Raw genomic sequence first — 24,798 nt, 5'->3', positions numbered from 1 at the left:
TAGGCACAGATAATGGTGGGGGACCCACGTTAGAAAGAGGGTAATTAAGTGAGTGGATATAGACTGGACCCAGAGACCCTGCCAACCAGGCCTAGCAGTCAACCATTACCCTTTAGGCAGAAAACTTGAAGGGACATCTCTGGAGACTCTGACCAGCCTAAGAGGAAAGACCTAATGGTGCTATCATCAGGAGTTCCCAAATGAAATTGCAGTCAAATTGCTCTACACAGTAGTGGATGCTTAGAGTTTTCAATGCCTATCTAGGTGCTCAATGCTGCCAATTAGTCCTCAACTCTTTATCAGTGGTGAATGATCAAGTATATCAGACATCTAAGGCATAACTATAACAAGAAAGAAAGAGTCTTATAAAAATAAAAGCAACCTGTTTTCATCTTAAGAAAGCCAAAAAGAACCTTCAAAAATTGAAATCATGGGAAGAGAAATAAGAATACATCAAAAGATGGGTTTGAAGATTAAGTAGGAAATTTTCTTAGGAAGTAGAGCAAAGCAATAAAGAGATAGAAAATAAGTGGAAAAAGATACAAGATTAGAGGAACAACCAGGAATTTCAGAAAGAGAGAAAAGAGAAAGGGAAGAGAGAAAAATCATCAATGAAATGTTCAAAGTTTCTAGAAGCGGAAGACATAAATTTTCAGGTTGAAAGGATCCCACAAAGCATCTGACACACCAAGTTTCATCATCATTAAATTTCAGACTGATGAAGACAATAAGAAAATTCCATAAGCTTTTAGAATCGGATAGGGTGGGGAAAGTGCATACAAAGAATCAAGAACCAAAATGCACCCAGAGTTCTCAACAGAAACAGTGGAAGCTAGAAGACAATGGAATAATGGAATGCTTTCAAATTCAGGAAGAACAGCTTAAAATTTTACACCCAGCCAAACTATCAATTAAATATGATGATAGTATAAAGACATTTTCTGATATTTGAGGTGTCAAAATATTAACCTCCCAATTTTCCTTTCTTAAGAAACTACTCAAAAATTTGCTCCCCCAAATAAAGGCAGAAAGCAAGAAGGTCAACATGGGATAAGGAAATGTAAGATCCCACACAGAAGAGAGGTAAAGGGATTCCCCAGAATGATGATGAAGTGTAATCCCAGGATTACAGTTAATTATGAGATAAAAAGCATAACCAGTTCTCTGAGAGATTTCTGCAAGAAGACACAATTAATAGAATATATCACACATCTGAATGTCTTAAGAAGTGATCCAGTCTAACTGGCAGATAAAGTTAGGCAAATGAAAATTAAGCTGATAAAAGACAAACACAATTATTTAAGAAAAACAAAAAAGCTATACATAAAAGAAAAAGTAATCATAGAGTTGTATTGCTGAACTCTAACCAGCATTCACTTTGTGTGCTGAATGTATTTTGTTTGTTTTTTCAAATTTATTCTTCTTCCATTTCCATCCTACTCTGTGCTCTGGAAGGCTGACCAGTATAGAATGTATCAACAGCTTCCTTGCACTCTGGTTTCCAGATGGGTTCTTGCAATGAGAAGCACCCATAGGAAATCAGAATAAGGGAGGAAAGTGAGATAAGGATATTTATTTCCCAATAAATTTCCTTAGTATTTATTGCTTTCTGTAGTATTGACTGATAGTCACAGATCCTGTCAGGTAAACATTTCCACTTAGCTCTCTCTACACATTCCTATAGCTACTCCTTCCCCTTGTCCCTTTGAAGACTGGGTGTTTTAAGGCTCCTTCTTTTATTTTACTGTATATAATCTTTTAAGTTACACTTCAACTTTAAAAGTTTAAAAATAGGGGATTGATCAGAGAAATGCAAATCAAAACCACATGAGATATCACTTCATACCCACTAAGATAGCCATAATAAAAAAGACAGATGTGAGGAAATTGGAACCCTCAATCATTGCTGTTGAGAATGTAAAATAGTGCAGCCACTTTGAAAAACAGACTGGCTGTTATTCAAAAGGTTAACATAGAGTTACCATATGATCCAGCAATTCCACTCCTAGGCATATACCCAAGAGAAATGGAAACATACATCCACTAAGAACTTGAATGTTCATAGCAGCATTGTTCATAATAGCCAAAAAGTGGAAATAACCTAAATGTTCATCAACTGATGAATGGACAAATAAAATGTGACATATCCATACAATGTAATATTATTTGGCAATAAAAAGAATTAAGTTCTGAAACACACTGCAACATGGATGGAACTTGAAAACATTATGCTAAGTGAAAGAAGACACTCACAAAGAACCACATGTTGTATAATTCTATTTATGCCACATGTCCAGAATAAGCATATATGTAGAGACAGAAAGTAGATTGGTGGTTGTCTGGGACTGGGGAGGTTAGGGGGAAATGTGGAGTCACTGCTAATGGTACAGAGTTTCTTTTGGGGGTGATGACAATATTCTAAAAATTGATTGTGGTGATGGGTTTCACAACTCTTACGAATATACAGAAACCATTGAGTTGTACATTTTAAATGGGTGGAGTGTATAGTATGTGAATTATATCTCAATAAAGTTGTTACCAAAAAAATAGGAGGCTGATTACACACTATTGTACAACTATGTAGTGGACTAATATACAGCTGTAAAAGAAATGAGGAAGCTCTCTATGTACTGACATGGATGTTAAAAGCAAGTTGCAGAATGGTACTATACTTTGCTAGTTTGTGTAGGAAATAAAAATATATATTTGCATTTACGTTTAATGGCACAAAGAAACTCTAAGTATATAAAAATGAACTAATATCAGTGGGGGTGAGAGCAAGAGTTGGAGTGGTTTGGAGACAATGAGTATGGGACTGCTTACTTATTTTTATATAGTTCTTCCTTTTGAGCCAAGTAAATGTAGCACCTCTTTATTCAACTTAATTTAATTCAGAGGATAAGTTAAAAGTTAATTAAATATACAATAAAAAGTAAAGTAGGGACAATTAATTTTCCTCCAAATGTTGTCCATTAAATATCACACGAGCTGAATGATAAGTAATACACTTGAAATGAAGGGCCAAGAAACAAAGCTGATTTTTAAAAAATTGATATTAGGTTGTAAATATCTTTCTTCCTCTTCAGAAAATAATTATAAGGACTTCCCTGGTAAAGAATCCGCCTTACAATGCAGGGGATGCAGTTTCAATCCCTGGTCAGGGAACTAAGATCCCACATGCCGCAGGGCAACTAAGCCCGCGCGCCACAACTACTGAGCTCTGGGTGCCTCAGCGAGAGAGCCCACGTACCACAAACTACAGAGCCCACGTGCCACAACTACAGAAGAGAAAACCTGCACGTCACAGCTAGAGAGAAGCCCGCGCACCACAACAAAGAGCCCACGCGCTGCAGCAAAAGATCCTGCATGCCTCAACGAAGATCCCGTGTACTGCAACTAAGACCCAAGGCAGCCAAAAAATAAATAAATAAATAAATAAAAAATAAATCTTTAAAAAAAAAAGAAAATAGTTCTAAAATCATACCCTAATGGAAAGCTAAGATATATACATATATTTATACATATATATATATTTCTTTTTTTTTTTTTTTTCCACACGCACATCAGGCTTCTCTTCCTTGGAGGAAAACAAAAGCAAAACAAAGACTGGTTTGACTGATATCCTATTTCTGTCATTACACTGAGATGGCCTTATTTTTGGATCCACGTCTCAGTCATGGTTAACATTTAAAAACGGTTGAATGGGAAGAGAATACAAAATATAAGTTGATAAGCTTCAACATAGCATCAGGCAGATGGAGCTACATTGGTTCCCTCAGTGAGGGGAGCAAAGCTGAAAGATGTTTGGTGTTTGAAAAGGAATTTCCAAAAAGAGCTCCAAGTGTATAAGTCACAGCACAGCAGCACTAGGAAAATTGATTTCACCTTCCTGTGGAGAAGAGGGATGAGGACCAGAACATTCTCTGACTGGCTTCAGCTAACATAGAAACCACACGCATGCACCACACTCGGGCACGCTATGAACAGGCTGCTTTGCACGGTGTGCTTTCTGACAGATTCCGTAGGCCAAGGTAGCCAAGTGCGGGCGCTGCGCTTACCGGCACCACCGTGGAATAAACCCTCTGGGCCACGAGCATCAGGTCCCTGAGGAGGGTGATGAAACTGCACAGGCAGTTCAACAGAATCTTCCGCGCGGCCCGGTTGAACACCTGGAGCTCTTGCACAAGCTGGGCGTTGAGGGCCTCATATTCCCTTTTGGCCAAGTCCGACTCATCCACCGCCACCCGCTGCAGGTGGCTGTTGTAGTCCAGAAGTTTGTCATAGCGTTTCTGGATTAGCTTCTGGGGCCCTGGGAATAGGGACCGCAGGGCTGACAGGGGCATCAGGACAAGCTTCTGTAAATGAGCTGCCTGCCAAAAGAGCAAAACAATCCCATCACAGAAGGAGGAACACCCAATACCACGTCTGGAGTGGTTATCAGTAGGCTTCCTTCCTCCCTGCAGGAACACAAAGGAAGGCAGGAAAGTATCTAGACAAGTTGAAAGAGCATGGGATCATTTTTTTGTCTAGCTAAACCTGTTCAAGGACTTAAAACAGCAACTCTAGACTCTAACGTTGAACCTCAAGAGTGAACAGGAAGAAGAATACAAGAGTTGAAACCTGCACACCCAAACTATGCTCCACCCTTCTCTCTACAGCCGTTGGTTTTGTCAGTGGGGTCACGTCCCTCAACACTTTCCCCTTCCCCTTCTTTCTAATCCCAGAGCCAACTGGAGCTTCTCCAGAACATGGGCTAGGGGGTAATCTCCACCTTTGACTACCAAGACTGCGTAAGTTATTCACATATCATTCCCTTCCTTTGCTAGTAACAAAAGGAAGACAATTGGTCTTAGGAGAGGCTGTATCTTATTCCTCCCACATCTACCCCAATTCCCTGGCTACCCTGGTGGCTGATTTTGGTAGTGGACTCCTATCCCCTATACAGATAGTCCCCCCTTATTACGGGTATTTTGTTCCTGTTATAGAAATGACCAGAGAGTTATTGCTTCCTCTTTAAATACTTTGAAGGATTAAGCTGATGCTGATTCTGTGTCCTAAATTGTTATATTTTTAGGTCTGAGTCATTGAAAATGAACATTGTATTAATGCCTAACTCCATGCCAGCAACTGAGCACCCTAGATTTAATTTCTTCTATTTCTCTTTCCTCCCCTCTATTCTGAAGTATACTAGTATCTTACATTTGCTGACTGCCCAAATTTATCATATATGCTTGGGTGTCATGATTATGTTATGGCAATTTGGAAGTAGTTTTCTCTTTTGTACCCTGAAAGATGTTCTAGGGAATCAGCATCTGAGCAGCAGCTTGTATTAATTAAGTGACCTCTAGTAACTTTGTCTGAACTCATGGGAAATCTAGAAGAGGAGGGAGACCAATCTCTTATTGGCACCAGCAATAGTCAACACAGATTAAATTTGATGTCTAGCTTATAAAATAATCATTATATACCTGCAGACTATTTAATGAGTCCTTCAACTAAGCAAGGAATCTGTTTACTGTTCTGGGATAAATTACTGTGTTTGTGACATACTTGAATTCTACAGGTAATCTAATTACAAAATTACAATATAATTACAATATATAAGTCCTATGACCCACAGACATGAACCAGTTCATCTGTACCTGGGAATTATGGTTGGAACGAATAAGAATTGGATTTTATTCTAATATTCTGTGCTATACAAAATGTGTAGATAGGTACCTCTCATGATTAGATAAAAATAATTGCTCTGCCTTTAGATAGATTCGAGCTCTTAATATTTGATTTTTAAAAATAATTCAATATACCTTATCATAAAAAGGTACTTTTATATTGAGCTTTCTGATAATTATTCTAATTTAGCATAATTTATCATCCTGTGGTTTTATGCAAGGTAGGGAAGGACACCTTTCTTCATTCTGTCAAGTTCTGGGGCATGCTTGATGAAGGAGAAGCTATATACCATATTCTTCATGGTGTTCAAGAAATAGTTATTACCTTAACTAATGTCAGAATTAAGCTAGAAAGCAAACCCTTAAGGACTTTTCTAAAATGTGCTTACTGTAATTAAGCCCAGAAAACATATAAAGAACTAGGCACACTTTTTCTATTTAACATGTTGTAAAAACTGACTTTCTCCTTTCTCTCTCTCCCTTCCTCCCTCTCATCCATCTAATCTACCATGTTAGTCCAGATGTAATCGTGACTTTCCGTTCCCCAGTGCCAGGAAAGCTAGATGCTTCTGGGTATATTTCTACTGGAGTGGGCACTGTCGCAGTATCCCTTCCCAGGATTCGGAAATATGAGATGGGGGACGTTACTGGGATTTAGAGCCTGGTAGGAAAGCTAAACGTCCTCCAACACAAGGGTCACTCAATGAAGATTTGTCTGACCCCAAATGCCAATAATACCATTACAAAAATGCCAGTTTCAAGGATCTTCAAGATGATGGAGTCTATTATATCTTTTATATAATACTTGAAATACTACTATGAAATAATAATACCTGTGGAACACAAGATACTAAATTTAAATTAGTATTACTCGGACTGGTTTGCCACCCAAATACTTTCTTGGCTCAAGCATGTTTTTAATGATTCCCAATCTATGTTTTATGATTCTGTATATTTTACAGAACTCTCAGAAAACAAATATTTTACCACAGAACAGAAGACATAATATATGACTCAAATAAAGCACTTTCTGAATAGGAAGGCCTTACTTTCCAGTGAATAATATGTTAATAAAAGTCACATCCTCAGAAAGTATCTTTGCTCCTCATGTAAAAACTCTAGGTATTTCCAGAGACTCTTCTAAGAAAATCACATCTTTCTAACTTAATAAATCCCTGATACACCGTATGCAGACTTAAACTAAATATTGATTTTAAAAGTTGCACAGACACTGACTACCCTAGAAACACAGTCTGGAGCCCTCTTAAATTTTGATTATAGTAAAAGCCTCACTAATCCATTTCAAAATATTTAGTGATAAAAAAATCTCCTGTTTAAATCTACTGATTTTAACATTAGTATTTGCTTTAGTGCATGTTTTATTTTTAACTCCAAAACAGTAAATGAAAAGCAGCTTTTCTCTTAACCCTACTATTTCATTTACATTCATCTGCGGGTATAAATAACTTACAAAGTCATCAGAGGGATTTGGGGCATTACTTGGAGCCTCTGAATAGCCCCTCTCCTCCTCATCTTTGTTGTGTGAAATCTCTTGGAGCTCCATTACACTCTGCAGAGCTAAAGGTATGGCATCCTGAAACCCAAGAACAAAGTTACCAAAAGGGCAAAGTTCTGAAGTGAGTACAATTAAATGTATCCCAGAAGTGCACTTCATCAACATAACTATTACCACTGAGAGAAAAAGAAAAAAAGGAAGGAAAAAATTTTATGAACACTTTGTACAATCAGGTTACCTATAACGATCTATTTCCTTACTTTTCCCCCATGTCACTTTCTCATACTGCTCTGTAGGTATGACATCCTCTTTTTTTTTTTTTTAACATCTTTATTGGAGTATAATTGCTTTACAATGGTGTGTTAGTTTCTGCTGTATAACAAAGTGAATCAGCTATATGTATACATATATCCCCATATCCCCTACCTCTTGAGTCTCCCTCCCCCCTCCCTATCCCACCCCTCTAGGTGGTCACAAAACACGGAGCTGATCTCCCTGTGCTATGCGGCTGCTTCCCACTAGCTATCTATTTTACATTTGGTAGTGTATATATGTCAATGATACTCTCTCACTTCATCCCAGCTTACCCTTCCCCCTCCCCGTGTCCTCAAGTCTATTCTCTACGTCTGCGTCTTAATTCCTGTCCTGTCCCTTGACACCCTCTTTTATTAAGTGGAGTCCATCTTAAATTCCCTCTTTGGCCATTCTTCATCATTCAATTCTTACAGATCTCTTATTTTAAAAATCACTCTTCTTTGATTTATGTCTTTAGTTGTCTTTAGTGAATTTAATCTTCTCTTTAAGAGAACATGCTCATACTTTTTCTGAATCAATTAGTGGAAATGGAAGACTTTTCTGTAGATATTCCCAAGAGGCACTGACTCCCTGAAAAGTGTATCAGGGACAGGGTTCTCACTGCCCTCTGCATGTTATAGCTATGTTTTGGTTTTCCTTTTACAGAAGGCAGTGCTTTAGGAAGAGATTAGCAAACCTGACTGCAAAATCAGCCTTTGCATCAGTTAATAAATAAGAAAAGAATGTGGCTTGTTGGTTATGTGACATAGAACCTTGTCTCCAAATCACTATGCCTGTCAACTTAATCTTCTGTTGGTGTGATAGTCTATCAAAGAATGCAAACATCTTCCAAAACAGACATCCAAGAGAAAAACTGGAAAATAGAAAGGAACAATTTATTAACTAACTTACATGTAATTCTACTCACTTTCCATGTCTCATAGTCGTGACCATTGTCAGGATGTTGTTAAGGACACTATGTCTCCTTTATGAGATCCATCAGAAGAAACTCCTGACTGGTCTTTCTACTGAATATAATTATACTGTACTCCAGCTGGTTTGTCTAAGAAGTCAGTGATTCTCAACACGGGCAGGAAAACCTAGGGGACTGGAAATTTGTGGAGGTGTTTTTGTCTTCTACTCTGATTGTGTGGGGATATTTGCATATTGTAGTTTACAATATTTTGTTAGAACATGTTTTCCTTGATATTGATTTTCTTTTATGTATACCTACCTACCTAAGGTTAACTTATCTATGAATTTCATTCAGAACTGTAAAGGGGGCATTACAAAACACTGGTTATAAAATAAATAGAGGTGTTTGGTTTGTCTTAGAATTGTGTGATCATATACCCCTTTTTGGGTTGGCTGCTAGGTAGCCTACAGCTAAATTTAAGATGCACATGCGGGTTTTTGTGGGTTTTAGGGCATTTATATTATGCACTTTTTACTTTTTAACTCCTCTAATTTTATGTTATGTCTCCTTTTGATTTTCTTTTTTCTTTCAGGTCTACTCTTAAATTTGCAAATAGGTGTTTCAGGTACTGGAAAGAGATATGTTAGTATAATCAAACAAATCATATTTCTGCCTTGTCTGCCATTTTGTGTTAATTAACTCATCTCTTTTATAGAGAAAACATGCTGATGGTCCAGCCCTACGTGGCAATCATATGAACAAATGCCCCACCATATGGCAATTTGGATTGGGGGAAAGATGGAAGAGGTAAGGGAACAAAGAGCAAAACCCAAGTCTTTATATTGGCTTCCTTCACCAGCAGCTTGCAGCCTCCCAAACTTGATACAATAAGCGTCATCATATAACTGATGAACAGTCACATTTACTCTTCATAATAACCAGAGACCTCAAGACCTTTTTGTGGAAACATTGAAAACGGTTGTGCCTTACCCACCTGTACGTGTTGAAGACAGAATGAAATGTTCTTCACACAGTGCCGCACAGTCTTTTCTAAAGATCTAAATAGTTTTTCTTCTCTATTAAAGGTATTGTCTTTCACCTAAAATATAGATGAAATTATTTATTTTTATAACTCAGAGGAATCTGGTACTTAAAAAAATCACAAACCGTACTGGCCCAGCACATTACAAAAACTCCTTGCTGAGATGAAAACGTTTCATGCTACGTTCTCTTTTTTTAACATCTTTATTGGAGTATAATTGTTTTACAATGGTGTGTTAAGTTTCTGCTTTATAACAGAGTGAATCAGCTATACATACACATATATCCCCATATCTCTTCCCTCTTGAGTCTCCCTCCCACCCTCCCTATCCCACCCCTCTAGGTGGTCACAAAGCACTGAGCTGATCTCCCTGTGCTCTGCAGCTGCTTCCCACTAGCTATCTATTTTACATTTGGTAGTGTATATCTGTCCATGCCACTCTCTCACTTCAACCCAGCTTACCCTTCCCCCTTCCCTGTGTCCCCAAGTCCATTCTCTATGTCTTACGCTGACTGTCTTAACACAGAACTTTCTGTGTCCAGCACATGGCACAACTGATGTTCAAATAGTGTAACAAAACCTCATGGTGCCGCTTAATTTGCTGTTCAGTTTTCACATTGCTTCACCTATGTCACGGTAGCTGTGGGATGTAAAACTTTTCTCTGCAGTTTTTAATAGCATGTATTATGTGTGTACTCAAATGACACTGCATTTGTGGCTCTATAAAATAATTAATAAAATTAAAATGAAAAATTAAATTAAAATAAAAATTTGATCTATTGATTAGAATTTATTGTTTTGCTGATATGACTCATCCCAATTTATTTCACAGTGGTTATTTAGAAAATATTCTTAGGGTCTTGGCTAAAGAAATATGATAATTCTTTATCAACTCAAATTTGAAAGATGATGAAAAATCTTAACAAAAACCGTTCTTCTGTTAGGAAAACTCTGCAGAGTTAAGATAGTGATCACATGTGTTCAGTTATTTTTTTGTTATCTTACATGTATACCTACTAGCATTCAGAAAAATATGCTTTTTTTATATGCTTGTGGCAACTTCTAGGAAGACACATTATTCTATCAATGATGAGAGGTATTTCTTGGTGTTCAAAAAGGCTACAAAATATCAGAACCAGCTTTGTGTTGGCAAAATCTGTGTGAACACACATCTGTTTTGTGGAATATATTGTGTATTCTTCAGTTTGGTACTGGGTAATAACTGTAGGTGTTCTCAGTTCCTACATTTGTTAATTTAAGGTGGTTGACCATAGAACTGAATGCATAGAAAATGGTGACATTTTATTTTAGTAGTTTAAAACCCCTTAACATTATTTATCTAGAAAGCTTTTCATTAAACAGGCAGCATAGTTCTTTGTAATCCACACAAAATTCATCACCCTCTGCCTTAGCATCTCTATGCTCTGACCCAGTTTGAGGCATATAACAATATGCTGGGCAGAGTTTTTAAAAAGCGGTTTTCAAGGACCAACTATTTTACTTTGTATATCTTGGCCGAGACCCACATGATGCTAAAGTAAGAGGTTCAAGGATCACACGATGAAAAATACTGCCTAGTTCTACTTCTTTATTGCCAAGCCTTCTCTTGTTGCTTTATTTTGTTGGAATATGCTGCTGTCCCTTTTCTGCCCTGCAAAATCCTGTTTATTTTTTTTTTAAGGACTTGCTCAGCTGTCACCCCTGCTACAAATCCTCCCTCTAGTTCCTATTCTTTCTACTCCATAAAATTAATTGTACCCTCCTATGTGCTCTTACAACACTAATGATTTAAGTAATTTTCTCCACTGATGGAGTGCAAACATTGGAGATGAAGTATTTTTTCTTAATATAATAATCACTAACATTTATTAAACACTAACTATGTTCTGGACACTTGTGCTAAAAACCTGTCTTCCATTTTCTCATTTTAATTCTTATACAACCCTATGGGTTAGATGCTATGATAAATCCCATTTTAGAGATAAAGGAACAGAAGTTCCAGGAGGTGTGGCAGAGATTGTGAACATTCCTGCTATTGACCTTCTACCAATGGTACCTGCACCTCTAGTTTAAGGTGGACACGGCTGTCCTGCTACAGACAACCCTTTCCAGACTCCCTTGCAGCTGGCTCTGCCTTTGTAACTGGGTTTGGGCAAATAAGTTGTGAGTGAAAGTGATATGTTTCATTTCTGAATCTTAGCCTTAGAACATTTCCCTTGGGACTTTGAATGAAGCCATGGCAGTGACCCCGCTTCAGTGAGGCAGATGAAGACCATATGTTTAGGGAACATCGCAGAGCAAAACTGGGGAAAACTGGGCTCCTGAAAGATCTTGTGCAGCACAGCCCATCTGAACTATCTTAAGAGAGAGAAATAAATGACTATCTGACTTAAGCTGCTATGTTTTGGAATCTCTTTGTGACAGAAGCATGGCCTTTACCCTAACTAATATAGAAAGTTAAAGAAACTTACCCATGTTAATAGTTAGGTCCAGGATTCCAACCCAAACCATCTGAATTTAGAACCTCTCTGCATTTGCAATCTCTAACAGTGTCGAGTAAGAGTTCAATACATGTGTGATGAATGGAATAGAATCTTCCTCTTGGGTAATAGTTTTATACCCTAACTCCACCAAATATTTCACTTGAGCTGCTGACAAGTGCAAAATTGACTGATTTGAGATTTATCTTTTCTACAGTCCAGCCTATGCAGCTGATTTTCTGATTAACAGTGAAATGCTTCATTGCTGACAGGACATCCTCTCGAAAGATTAAGGGGAAAAATCTAATTAATATCCCTTCAGGCGACTTTAACTACAACTCACTTTTAGTTCACAATTGAAAAATATCAGAAGCTGATGATAAGTACATTAAAGACTGTAACAGCTTCTACAAGACCCTGCCCAGAATTAAGACCTGCCTATTGTTCCTCAGTAGTATTGTCTTGGGTCAGAAGCAATATCCCAAAGAGTAGGGGAGAATTGTTTAGACTAAATTTACACATGCCCATGGAGGCTACAGTCTCTTCTTCGAATGAATTCCCAATTCAGTTTTATTACTGTAGCCTTTAGTTGAAACGTCTGGATTTTCCTTTTCCTGATCTATGACCACACACAATAAATGTCCCAAGCTTCCCACATTATAGTTCTACATTGAGAAAAGGAGCCTGGAGTTACCTCCTCTATGCAATAGGCCCAGTGAGCCCCTAGAAGTATATCAACAAGTAAGTACAAGAATCATACAAGCCATGTGTTCTAAGAATATCCATACTGGGTATGGTATGGTACAGACAGTACAGCCACAGGAGGAAAAGAGAGAAGCTTGGAAGAAATTTATTATACTCACAGGTCCTAGATAGGGGGTCACTGCATGTCATGCAGGGCCACAGGGGAATCACTAAGTTCTGGTCATTTGGCAGAAAGGAGCAAGGGAAAAGTCAAGGCCAGAGCCTTTATTGGAGTTTCTATGAGAAATCCCATAGAAAGAGCTGGGGCAGGGTAAAACGTTTAGGACTAGCCAGTTTGAGTAATTCCAGCAGGCTTTGGGCTCTGGAGGTAGTCTCTGGTTGCCTGGTACCTGGCCTTGGCAGGATTTAGGGCAGGGAATATTGGCTTCATGTGTGAGAGTTAGATAAGGAGCTGGTTGGGGCTATAGACCCAGGATTGGTTGGTTTGCAAATGAAAGAAGTGATTCCAGCTGAGTCCTTTGCCCTCTATAAGAGTGGGCTAGCCCTACAAGTGGTGTCTTTCTTTGGCCAGGAAGCTTTTTTAAGATGTCAAAACATCATAAAATACAGAAAGTAGAAGATACGATTAATACACCATGCATAAAGAAGTTTTTATCCACGTGGGAAGTAAGAAGTCTGCACATTAAAAGGTAAATAACAATATTTTATATACAATATAAAATAATGATGATGATGATAGCCAATATATTGAATGCTTACACTGTGTTAAGTCCTTTCTTTATAAGCATTATTTCATTGAATCCTCACAACCACTCCATGTGTTAGGTCCTACTATATACCCCAATTTACAGATGATTACATTGAATTTAAGTTATGTGCCCAAAGACAAATATTTGTTAAGTGGCAGAAGTGAGATTCAAACCCAGATCTGAATGACTTCAGAAACTTTGCTCTTAATTTCTGTGATGACTCCTGCATATATTAACAGTGCCAAGACTGAGATACACTAAGTGTGTTAGGCATTCAGAGGAGGAAGAGGCCACTTCTAGATTAGTGGTCCAAAAGCAGCAAAGACTTAATGAAAAGCCAAAACACCACAGCAGCCATAAAGGGTAAGGTAGATAGGAAGAGCTATCTAAAAGCAGAGCTGAACCAGTTACCTCTAGTTCAAAGTAAAAGCCTTTGTTAGAGATGTTAACATAACAAAGGATGAAATCACGCACGAGAAGGGGGGCAAAAGTACTATATAGTATCTTAAGAATTGTTCTGCTTACTTTTGGTTAGAAGTCCACTGTTATTACCACCTCTGGGCCATGAACTTACTATCTTGTGATTCTCAAAGTGTGTTCCATTGATCACTTATTTCCAGATCTATTAGCTTAAAAATACCTGTAGTCTTTGTAAAAATACGGACGTCTAGGTTGCACCTTTGAACCAGGTAGAACCCTGGAATCTGTCTTTTAGCAAGCTCCTCAGGTGATTCTTATACACATTAAAGTTGGAGAGCCTTTGCTAATCCATTCACTGTTTATTAGGGGTGAGATGAAAATGGTTCAAGCCAGGCTAAACAGCTGACACCAAAGAGTTACCCAGTGATATAATGTGCACCTGGGGGTAGGGGAAGAGGAAAGTGATAACAGGTAGGAAAAGTCATGCTAAGGTATGCACCTAAACATTATTTTCATAGGTGAAATAAATATAAGATGACCATCAAGGGAACTAAAAGAAATGAGGTTTTTTAAAAAGCAGAAATAAGACAGGGATGAAAGGAGGGCATTGCCTTGGGTGAGAGTATGTGCTATTTGATGATGTCAGAACTCCTGGGGCATCCCTTGTTGATCCCTGTTCTTATGTCTTTACCTCTCCTTTGTCCTCCTCCTGAATGGAAGCACCACAGCTAAGACAGTGTCAGAACAACCCCCACTCAATATCCCGCAAAACAGAGGGGGAGAGAGAGACAGAGGGAGAAAGGAACAGCATCGAGGGCAGTTACCTCCATTCTCAGTGTGTTCTAGAAACAGCTCTGATAACGATAAAACAAAATCTCACAAAAACGTCAGCATTCGTGTTCCCCAGGAAAATGTATGTGGCCCAAGAAGAAAAATTACCTGTGATTCTCCTCTGGTCAGAATCTTTAGATGATTTGTCACTCTTTTTGATTTCTTGCTAATTGAATGAATATTTAGTTTAGACAATTTATCTTTAAGTGATTCATCCTCATCGTTCTTCTTGTATTTTAGAACTGAAACAGAAGAACGCAATAACATAACTGAACATGTGAGGCACAGAAAGTGTGTGTTCCATCCAAAGTATTCAAGATTAATATTTATATTTAAGATACCGCTCTGTATGATTTTCTGACCTCTGGTACTGATGCAATATGCTGCAGCCCCTCCGCCCAGTCACAGCTCCAGATGCCCACCCCACTGACCTTCAGAAACTGTCCTAGGACTTGAGCTCCTCAAAGCCCAAGGTTCATTTACCTTGCACATTAAAGAAATTCCTGATACTGGAAAAAACTCTCTCTTCTCAGACAATACACTTGTTATCTGGGGTCTCTAGAATGAAGCATCAAGACCTAACTAATGGAAAGACAACTGCAGCCAACATAAGAAGACCTCGGATCCATCCCAGCGTGGTCTCCCCACTAGCTGAGAGATTTGGGGTAAGCTGAGTGACCTCTCTGAGGTGTACTTTTTTATCTTTAACATGATTTTCACCTCTCATATTGTTCAAAATGTTAAATATTCCTAACATTCTGTTTTGGTAATGGTGTGGAGACAGGAGCATTCTTATGCGCTGTTGACATGGATTAAATCAATATAGTTTTTGTAGAGAACAATTTGGCAGAGTCTTATAAAAGTGAAAATATTTATAGTCTATGACCAGGAAGTCCGTGTAGAGAATCTGTTTTCCATAATGAGGCATACAAACTTTTGTTTGCTATAGCATTTTTTTCTAAGAGCAGAATGTTGGAAACAATCTAAAAGTTTACTCACAGAGGTCTGGTTTAATAAATTATGATACACTCATGAGTGGGATACTATGGAACCATGAAAAAGAAGACCGTATTAACCTGAAGAATGCTCATGATATAAAATAAGTTTTTAAAAAGCCCCAGCAAATTGTAGTACCGTTTGCAAAAGGAAGGAAAGAAGGAAAAAGAGAGAAGAAAAAAATAGAAAAAAAGACATAGAAATTCTGGAGAGAACTTACTAAAATGTTAGCTATGCAAACTGGAATCATGGGAGTAGAGAAATTTTCCTCTTTAAAACTTTGAAATTTTAAGTTTAAGCAAACAGAAAAGTTAAAATAATATTACAGCTATTGTCCATCTCCCGGCTTTGTCAAATCTTAACATTTTGCCTTGTTTCCAATCTTTTTATTTAAAAAAAATCACATAACAATTGAAACTTCTCTGAGCCCCATCTTTGATCCCTAAAGGGATCTGTGATCCAAAATTATGGGGTTTATTATATCTGTATCTATTTTCATGCCTTTACTTTATAGGTTACAGTGTATAGTATTATTTTCAATCCTTGTAAAAATGGTACCATATTGCATTCATTCTTCTGTCACTTGCTAACTTTTTAAAAAACTCAACATTGTGTTTTCGATATCTGTCTAATTGATACATGTACTTTAATTTTATGTTTTCATGGTATCATAGTGTATAAAACACAGTTTATCCATTATCTGGATTAATATGCAAGCCACTATCCATTTCTTTGTTTGCTTGTTTCTTTTTTTTCTTTTGCTCTTATGGACAATGCTAGTTACTAGTATACCTCTCCACGAGCATATGAGCCAGTTTCTCAAATATCTAGAAACTGATTTTCTGCATCTTGGGTATGTGTATCTTCAATTTAATAGGTATTGTCAAATTGTTCTCCCAAGTGGTGATTCTAATTTACATTCTCACCTGCAAACTGAGATTCAGCACTTAACATTCTCCACTAAAAATCTTATTGCCAATCTGGTAGGCTGGGAACACTTTGTCGTTGTGATTTTAATTTGCATTTCCCTGATGATTAGTGAATCTTAGCATTTAAAAACTTACTGGTCTTTCTGTGAATTGCTCATTTTTATTATTTTTTGTATTAGAATGTTTTTACTGATTTAATATCAATAATTATATATTCTAGATAGTAATCCTTTGTCTACGGGCTATCTTTTCATTTTGTTTATGGTGTCTTTCACTCTACAACTTTCACTTTTCTTTATAGTTACAATTTATTAATACAAATATATACAATTTTTAAAATAAAAAATTAGAAAATACAAACAATAAAAATAAACGAAGTGGTTGGACCAATTAGCTCCACAGTCCTACCATTGCTTTAACTGTTGAATTGAGATTTAACGTTAGAAGTACAAAGCCAATCAAGAACTTATGGACACAAATCACACTGAGAGAGGACCCATGGTCTATCCCAATGCACTACTACATATTAGATGATAGGAACCATCTAATTGTGCCTCCTGTTTTGAAACCTACATTCTACTTTAGAGGTGAACTTTACATCTTAGCTAACAAATAGTTAACAATAATTAGTTAATTTGAGAAAGAAATATACTTTCTCCCTTCAGTGGAGCAATTAATTGCCAAAAAATACCCATTCTTTGTGTTCCAGAACCAAATAAGCCTGATGTGTTAGCTGGGCCATATTACCTGTATCTGCCCTTCTCACCACCCCTTTTCAGCTCTAGCTTTTCACTGCTCCCAGCTACCAGGCCATGCCTCCTTCCTACCATGCATAACGCCAAGAACAGGAGGATCATACGCTATGGGTGTCTTCAGCCCACAGTATGTTATCGGGCATGCAGTGGTCAAAAGAGGTTGAGTATAGGGCTGTTCAATAAAAGGTTGTCAATCTTTTGCCTCATGATCTTCTCCTGAAGCTAGCTGGCAAGGCAAAACCATCCTCTCCTCCCTAGCCTCTAACTTTAAATATCAAATGATCATTATCACTGCAACTGCTGTAACTACTGAGACATTCTGATTCTCCGAAACATGAACAGAATATTCCAACGCTGGAAAACCCCCAATTGATCATATCTCCTCTTACCTAAATCCTTCCGTCTTTTAAGTTCGTTGATGTTTACATTAATATCTTTCACTGCAGCAAAGGCATCCTCTAGTGCTCTAAAGTCTGGGTGAGAGAGAGGGGTGGAATTCCGGAGTTCACGCAGTAATAGGGGGTACTTCATCACTCTCTGAATTGGTTTGATCATCAAAGAGCCCATGTCCAGTAAGTTTGGTTTGCCTCTGCAATAGAGATAAATTAATATCTGTTTCACAAACATTTGTCTTATTATCTCCTTTTTATTTTTGTGATTTTTTTTTTTATGATTAATCCTGAAACTGTTTTTCACCCTTTTCCCCTTCCATTTGGCTATGTTCAGTTTCTAAATGGAAGCAAGGGCAATGGATGGCAAAAAGAAGCAAGGCTGAAAGATCCTACTACTAAACAAAATTTAAAAGAAAATAAGTATATTTGTCCACCTGAAAGGACTCAAAGCATGATTTCCAACCATGTTCCACCTAACAGTTTTTTTAATAACAGGCTTTACAATAATAGTGGGAAACAATTCTAGACTGCATTTTCCCATGACAATGGATAAAAATGCGTTTTCCTGATGGTATTTTTGTGAATATTAAGTGAGGAGAAAAAGCTCATCATTTAAAAATCTAAACATAATTTGTCCTCTTTCTTCTACCAAATTGAGAAGTTGAATTTATAGTGTTTCAGAGGTTCTATCACACTCCCCAAAAGAGATTTATAATAAATGCAACATTCTCTAGATATTGTTAATATCATCACTATCACTAATCATTGCTATTACACAATGACTTTCCATGACTTTCCATGTGGAACTCTTCTTAGCCCACAGATCTTCAAATGGCTACACAAAAGTGAGCACTCACCCCTGACTCTTCCTTTCGGAGCTTCTGAGATGAGACTAGAGCCATTCCAACTGGCCAAGTAGTTCACAGGAAATGAAAAAGCTACCAGCTTGGTCATGCCGTTGTCCAACCCACTGTATTCAATTCATTCAGCCAGAAAGCAGTGATGTCTAATAGCCTCTTTATGCAAGAGGCAAATGAAGAGATACTGTAAATGGAACATGGATGAAAATTGTGTTTTGAGTCCCTTCTGATACATGGATACACTCATTTGTTTTCCTTTAGGTTTTTATTTAGAAGAGAGAGAATATAGACACTTTTCAAATCCTGATGGGTGGATTTTTCATTCTTTAATTACTATGTTTCAAATACTATATGGGTGAACAACAGACCACATAATTGAAATGGTGAAATGGATCTAAAAAACATTGAACAAAATTAGAAAAGTTGCATCATTAGAAAAGACCTGAAGGTACCCTAGAGACCACCTGTTTGAACTCTTCATTTGATGAATGAGAAACTAAGGAACTTTGATTATCACATGTAAGTGCACACATGCAGACACACACACACACACACACCCCAGTCACTCTGTCACATGTCCCCATTTTATTTTCATTATAGCATTTATCATTATCTGGAATCATCCTTTTTCTTTATTTACCAGTTTATGTTCAATTTCTCTGTCACCACTATATCTCCAGCATGACAAATAGTATTCTCTCAATGAATATTTGTAAACCGAAGTGACAGATTTCTCAGATTTTCTGTAATGTGCTGTTATTTTACATTCCACATTTTTTAAAAAACAATTGCACAATGGTCCTGAATTTTATTCATATGTTGAGAAAATGATTATACTGTAATAGAGACAAAGACTGAATCAAACCAAAAGGTAACATTTTTCAAAGGAAAATCAAAATAAATGATAAAGGTTTGTGAGGGAGTAAAGAGTTGCTTTTTTTTTTTAAGTTAAAAAAATTTATTGAAGAATAGTTGATTTACAATGTTGTGCTAATTTCTGCTGTACAGCAAAGTGACTCAGTTATACATATATATTTTCTTTTCCATTATGGTTTATTACAGGACATTGAATATAGTTCCCTGTGCTAAACAGTAGGACCTTGTTATTTATCCATCCTATATATAATAGTTTTCCTCTGCTAATCTCAAACTCCCAATCCTTCCCTTTCCTTACTCTCTTCCCCCTTGATAACCACAAGTCTTCTCTATGGCTGTGAGTCTGTTTCTCTTTCATAGATATGTTCATTTGTGCCATATTTTAGATTCCACATATAAGTGATATCATATGGTATTTGTCTTTCTGACTTACTTCACTTAGTATGATAATCTCTAATTGCATCCATGTTGCTGCAAATGGCATTATTTCATTCTTTTTTATGGCTGAGTAATATTCCATTATATTCCATATATACCGTATATACCATATATATTCCATATATGCCGTATCTTCTTTATCTATTCATATATTGATGGACATTTATGTTGTTTCCATGTCTTCGCTATTGTAAATAGTGCTGCTATGAACATAGGGGTGCATGTATCTTTTCAAATTATAGTTTTGTCTGGATATATGCCCAGGAATGAGATTGCTGGATCACATAGTAGTTCTATTTTTAGCTTTTTGAGGAACCTCCATACTGTTTTCCATAGTGGCTGCACCAATTTACATCCTCAGCAACAGTGTAAGAGGGTTTCCTTTTCTCCACACCCTCTCTAGCATTTATTATTTGTAGACTTTTTAATGATGGCCATTCTGACTGGTGTGAGGTGGTACCTCACTGTAGTTTTGATTTGCACTTCTCTAATAATTAGCAATGTTGAGCATCTTTTCATATGTCTATTGGCCATCTGTATGTCTTCTTTGGAGAAATGTCTATTTAGGTCTTTTGCTCATTTTTCAATTGGGTTGTTTGTTTTTTTTTTGTTATTGAATTGAGCTGTTTGTATATTTTAGAAATTAATCCCTTGTCAGTTGCATCATTTGTAAATATTTTCTCCCAGTCCATAGGTTGTCTTTTTGTTTTGTTTATGATTTCCTTTGCTGTGCAAAAGGTTAAAATTTTGATTAGGTCCCATTTGTTTATTTTTGCTTTTATTTCTATTGCATTGGGAGATTGACATAAGAAAACATTGGTATTATTTATGTCAGAGAATGTTTTGCCTATGTTCTCTTATAGGAGTTCTATGGTGTCATGTCTTATACGTAAGTCTTTAAGCCATTTTGAGTTTATTTTTGTGTATGGCGTGAGGGTGTGTTCTAACTTCATTGATTTACGTGCAGCTGTCCAACTTTCCCAACACCACTTGCTGAAGAGACTCTCTTTTCTCCATTGTATATTCTTGCCTCCTTTGCCAAAAAAGAGTTGCTTTGAGAAACTTTATCTTGTACTTCCTACCCATTTGCACCAAATCTACTAAGGAAGGGGGAAGGGAAATAAGGAGACAGGGTGACAAAGAGGAAATGAGGGAGAGAGGGAGAGAGAGATATTACTGGTTTCCAAGAAGACTGGGTGAAGTGGTTGGGAAAAAATGTAAATCTATTATGAATACTGAAAAAATAATGATGAAAAACATATTTTCTCACTGATGGTATATCAGTAGCCAAAACTTTGAATACGAAGGACAACACCTTTCTATATCTTAAACATAAATTCTTCAACAATTTAGACACTTAAGTAGAAATAATTCCTTAAATAAGAACAAGTCAGGAATATGGAAGGTATTAACTTGATTAGAAGAAATCATTATCCTTATGAATAAGATCAGATTTCTTCTGAGTTTTCCTTTTTACTATCACCAAATAACAGTTTATTTAGTCTTATAAAAATCACTGAAAATACCATCAAAATATAGATGTAATCACACAATTCAATCAAACAAAACTCAATTTTAATAAGATAGCTTATCAGTGTGGCCTATTGTTATATACATATTTAAAAATTTTTAATTACAAAAAAAATTCCCAGGTATATTAAAGAATATACTTGTATCTTTGAGCTGCTCTCCTTTCTTGCTTATCAGGATCCGTCAAAAAACCAACCTAGAAAACATAGGCAGAACACTCTATGTCATAAATCACAGCAATCCTTTTTGACCCACCTCTTAGAGAAATGAAAATAAAAACAAAAACAAACAAATGGGACCTAATGAAACTTAAAAGCTTTTGCACAGCAAAGGAAACCATAAACAAGATGAAAAGACAACCAGAATGGGAGAAAATATTTGCAAATGAAGCAACTGACAAAGGATTAATCTCCAAGATTTACAAGCAGCTCATGCAGCTCAATATCAAAAAAAAAAAAACAACCCAATCCAAAAATGGGCAGAAGACCTAAATAGACATTTCTCCAAAGAAGATATACAGATTGCCAACAAACACGTGAAAGGATGCTCAACATCACTAATCATTAGAGAAATGTAAATCAAAACTACAATGAGGTATCACCTCACACCGGTCAGAATGGCCATCATCAAAAAATCTAGAAACAATAAATGCTGGAGAGGGTGTAGAGAAAAGGGAACCCTCTTGCACTGTTGGTGGGAATGTAAATTGATACAGCCACTATGGAGAACAGTATGGAGGTTCCTTAAAAAACTAAAAATAGAACTACCATACGACCCAGCAATCCCACTACTGGGCATATACCCTGAGAAAACCATAATTCAAAAAGAGGCATGTACCAAAATGTTCATTGCAGCTCTATTTACAATAGCCAGGACACGGAAGCAACCTAAGTGTCCATCATCGGATGAATGGATAAAGAAGATGTGGCACATATATACAATGGAATATTACTCAGCCATAAAAAGAAATGAAATGGAGGTATTTGTAGTGAGGTGGATGGAGTTAGAGTCTGTCATACAGAATGAAGTAAGTCAGAAAGAGAAAAAGGAATACCATATGCTAACACATATATATGGAATCTAAAAAAAAAAAAGTTCTGATGAACCTAGGGACAGGAAAGGAATAAAGACACAGACGTAGAGAGTGGACTTGAGGACATGTGGAGGGGGAAGGGTAAGCTGGGACGAAGTGAGAGAGTAGCATTGACATATATACACTACCAAATGTAAAACAGATAGCTAGTGGGAAGCACCTGCATGGTACAGGGAGATCAGCTCGCTGCTTTGCGACCAGCTAGAGGGGTGGGATAAGGAGGGTGGGAGGGAGACGCAAGAGGGAGGGGATATGGGGATATACATATGTATATAGCTGATTCACTTTGTTATACAGCAGAAACTATCACAACACTGTAAAGCAATTATACTCCAATAAAGATAATTAAAAAAAAACAACAACGTAGGCCCTTTAGTCCTGTCCAGATCTTATCATTACTTCTTTTTCTATCACTCTTTGGCATCAAAGTTCTATTCTCTCCCTTTTACGTTTCAAATGACAATAATAACAATTATAAATGATGACTGTTTCTCTTAAAAGCATCACAGATGCGAATATTAAAAAAGCTTTTCTCAAAAATGAGAAATCTCCCATACACCTTTGTCTTCAGATAAGCACGGTGGACAGTTGCCCAAGTGATGAGCAATGATGCTCTGCCATCTACATCACACAGACAAGCAATATGGTAGGAAAGATAGAGGATGTGCTCCTAGATAATGACACTCCAGGCATTCAGCGCCACAGCGCTCACCCCATCTAATCCCTCCCAGTAAGACTGAGTTCTGACAACTGTGCCAGGCAGATGAGTCTTACGTGTGATATAACCCAGTGCAGCCAAGCAGCCAATTATCACATGCCTCCCCCGCAGAAAGTAACCAAATGCGTAACAATTCCCCATACATATTGTGCTGAAAGCTAAGGTAGTTATTAATTTGTAATTCTGTTTCATATTCCTCTATCTTATCATGAATACTTTGGCAAATATTTAGTACCGAAAGTAGCTACACTAATCTCATTACAAATTATTATTGGAACATTACAAAGTCAAGTAAACACAGCTGGCTTTGTTTTAGCAGGATCCAGTTTTGCTATAAAGAGCTTTGCATCAAATACAAGAAAACAGTTGCACAATGAAAATTAAAATGATATTTAAACAATGTAAAAACTGTGATGAAAACAGAAAAAGTCAGATATACCTCAACATTGAGGTATATCTATATTTCTTAATTTGAGGGAGAAAATGAAGGAAAACTAATCATGTAACTATTGATTATATTACTTTGAATTTCCTCTATTTTATGGCCACAATATCTTAAATTTAATATTTAGTTTATAGAAGCCACAAACCATCTATACTGTTATTGAATTTTTTTTTAATTTACTTTCCGTGTAAAACATCACAAGTCAACTTTAGAGGAAACTGCATATTGCTATGCAAATAATAAGCAAATAACACTTGTCATAATTTAAAAATTGCTTTGAAAACAAATACAGAACTACTAACAAATTTTAGAAGCTGTAAAGGAGATGAGCAAATGGTAATTGATATAGCAGACCAGAAAGAACCAGTAATATGGAGAAGCAATTATTTAATCACTCCTCCAAAGGTTCATTAACTAGAGTCCTTGAGACCTATGGAAGTGAAGGGAGAGGGGCGTGGGAATTAGAATAAGAAGGAATAGTTAAAATCCTGGTTAAGAAACAGCGTAATTCTTAAGGTGCTACACAAATGGCACCTTGAGATCATTTGGAGGACTAAGGAAGAGCTCTTGGAAATTAAAAGGATAATAGCAGAAATAAAAACACACAAGTGTTGGAGAAAATGTTCAGGAACTTTCCAGAGAGAAGAGCAAAAATACAAAAGTGGAAGAAAGTATAAGAAAATTAGAAGACCAGTCTAGGAGTTCCAATATCAAAATAATAGGAGTCTCAGAAAGAGAGAGCAGAACACATGGGGAGGAAATCATCTATGAAATAATTCAAGGAACATGAGTTAGCAGGTTGAAAGAACTCACTGAGTACACAGCAAAATGGATGAAACGGACTCACCTTGGAATCCATAAAACTGTAAATTATCGGGGACAAAGAGAAAAGCCCACAATCTTTCAGGGAAATATATAAACTAAACAGTTAAAAGCAAACAATTAGGAATCATTTTCATTTCTTGTAGCAATGCTGAAAGTTAGAAACAATGAAGAATTACCTTTATATTCTGAAGATGAATGATTTTCAATTTAGAATTCTATACGAAATCAAACTATATAAATCAAGTGTGAGGGTAAAATAAAGACATTTTTGATATAAAAGTTCTTAAAATTTTCCTTCCCATGCATTCTTTGATGA

The 24,798-nt window shown here is 36.8% G+C and overlaps 1 protein-coding gene across 1 annotated transcript in view; it reads right to left on the bottom strand.

The window, feature by feature from the left end:
• The window catches only part of ARHGEF38 (Rho guanine nucleotide exchange factor 38), a 152,985-nt gene that overhangs the window by 11,928 nt on the left and 116,259 nt on the right, over positions 1-24,798 (bottom strand). Inside the window, exons 6-10 of the mRNA XM_068542303.1 lie at positions 17,695-17,894; positions 14,734-14,867; positions 9,393-9,497; positions 7,144-7,266; positions 4,059-4,370 (exon numbers count right to left, since the gene is read on the bottom strand). Coding sequence (XP_068398404.1) covers positions 4,059-4,370; positions 7,144-7,266; positions 9,393-9,497; positions 14,734-14,867; positions 17,695-17,894 — 874 coding nt within the window. The remainder of the gene's footprint in view (positions 1-4,058; positions 4,371-7,143; positions 7,267-9,392; positions 9,498-14,733; positions 14,868-17,694; positions 17,895-24,798) is intronic.

Source organism: Eschrichtius robustus, chromosome 4, assembly GCF_028021215.1.
Source record: "Eschrichtius robustus isolate mEscRob2 chromosome 4, mEscRob2.pri, whole genome shotgun sequence".
Lineage (NCBI taxonomy): Eukaryota > Metazoa > Chordata > Mammalia > Artiodactyla > Eschrichtiidae > Eschrichtius > Eschrichtius robustus.
The sequence above is the reverse complement of the archived record's forward strand: the minus strand, read 5'-3'. Positions and strand labels throughout refer to the sequence as shown.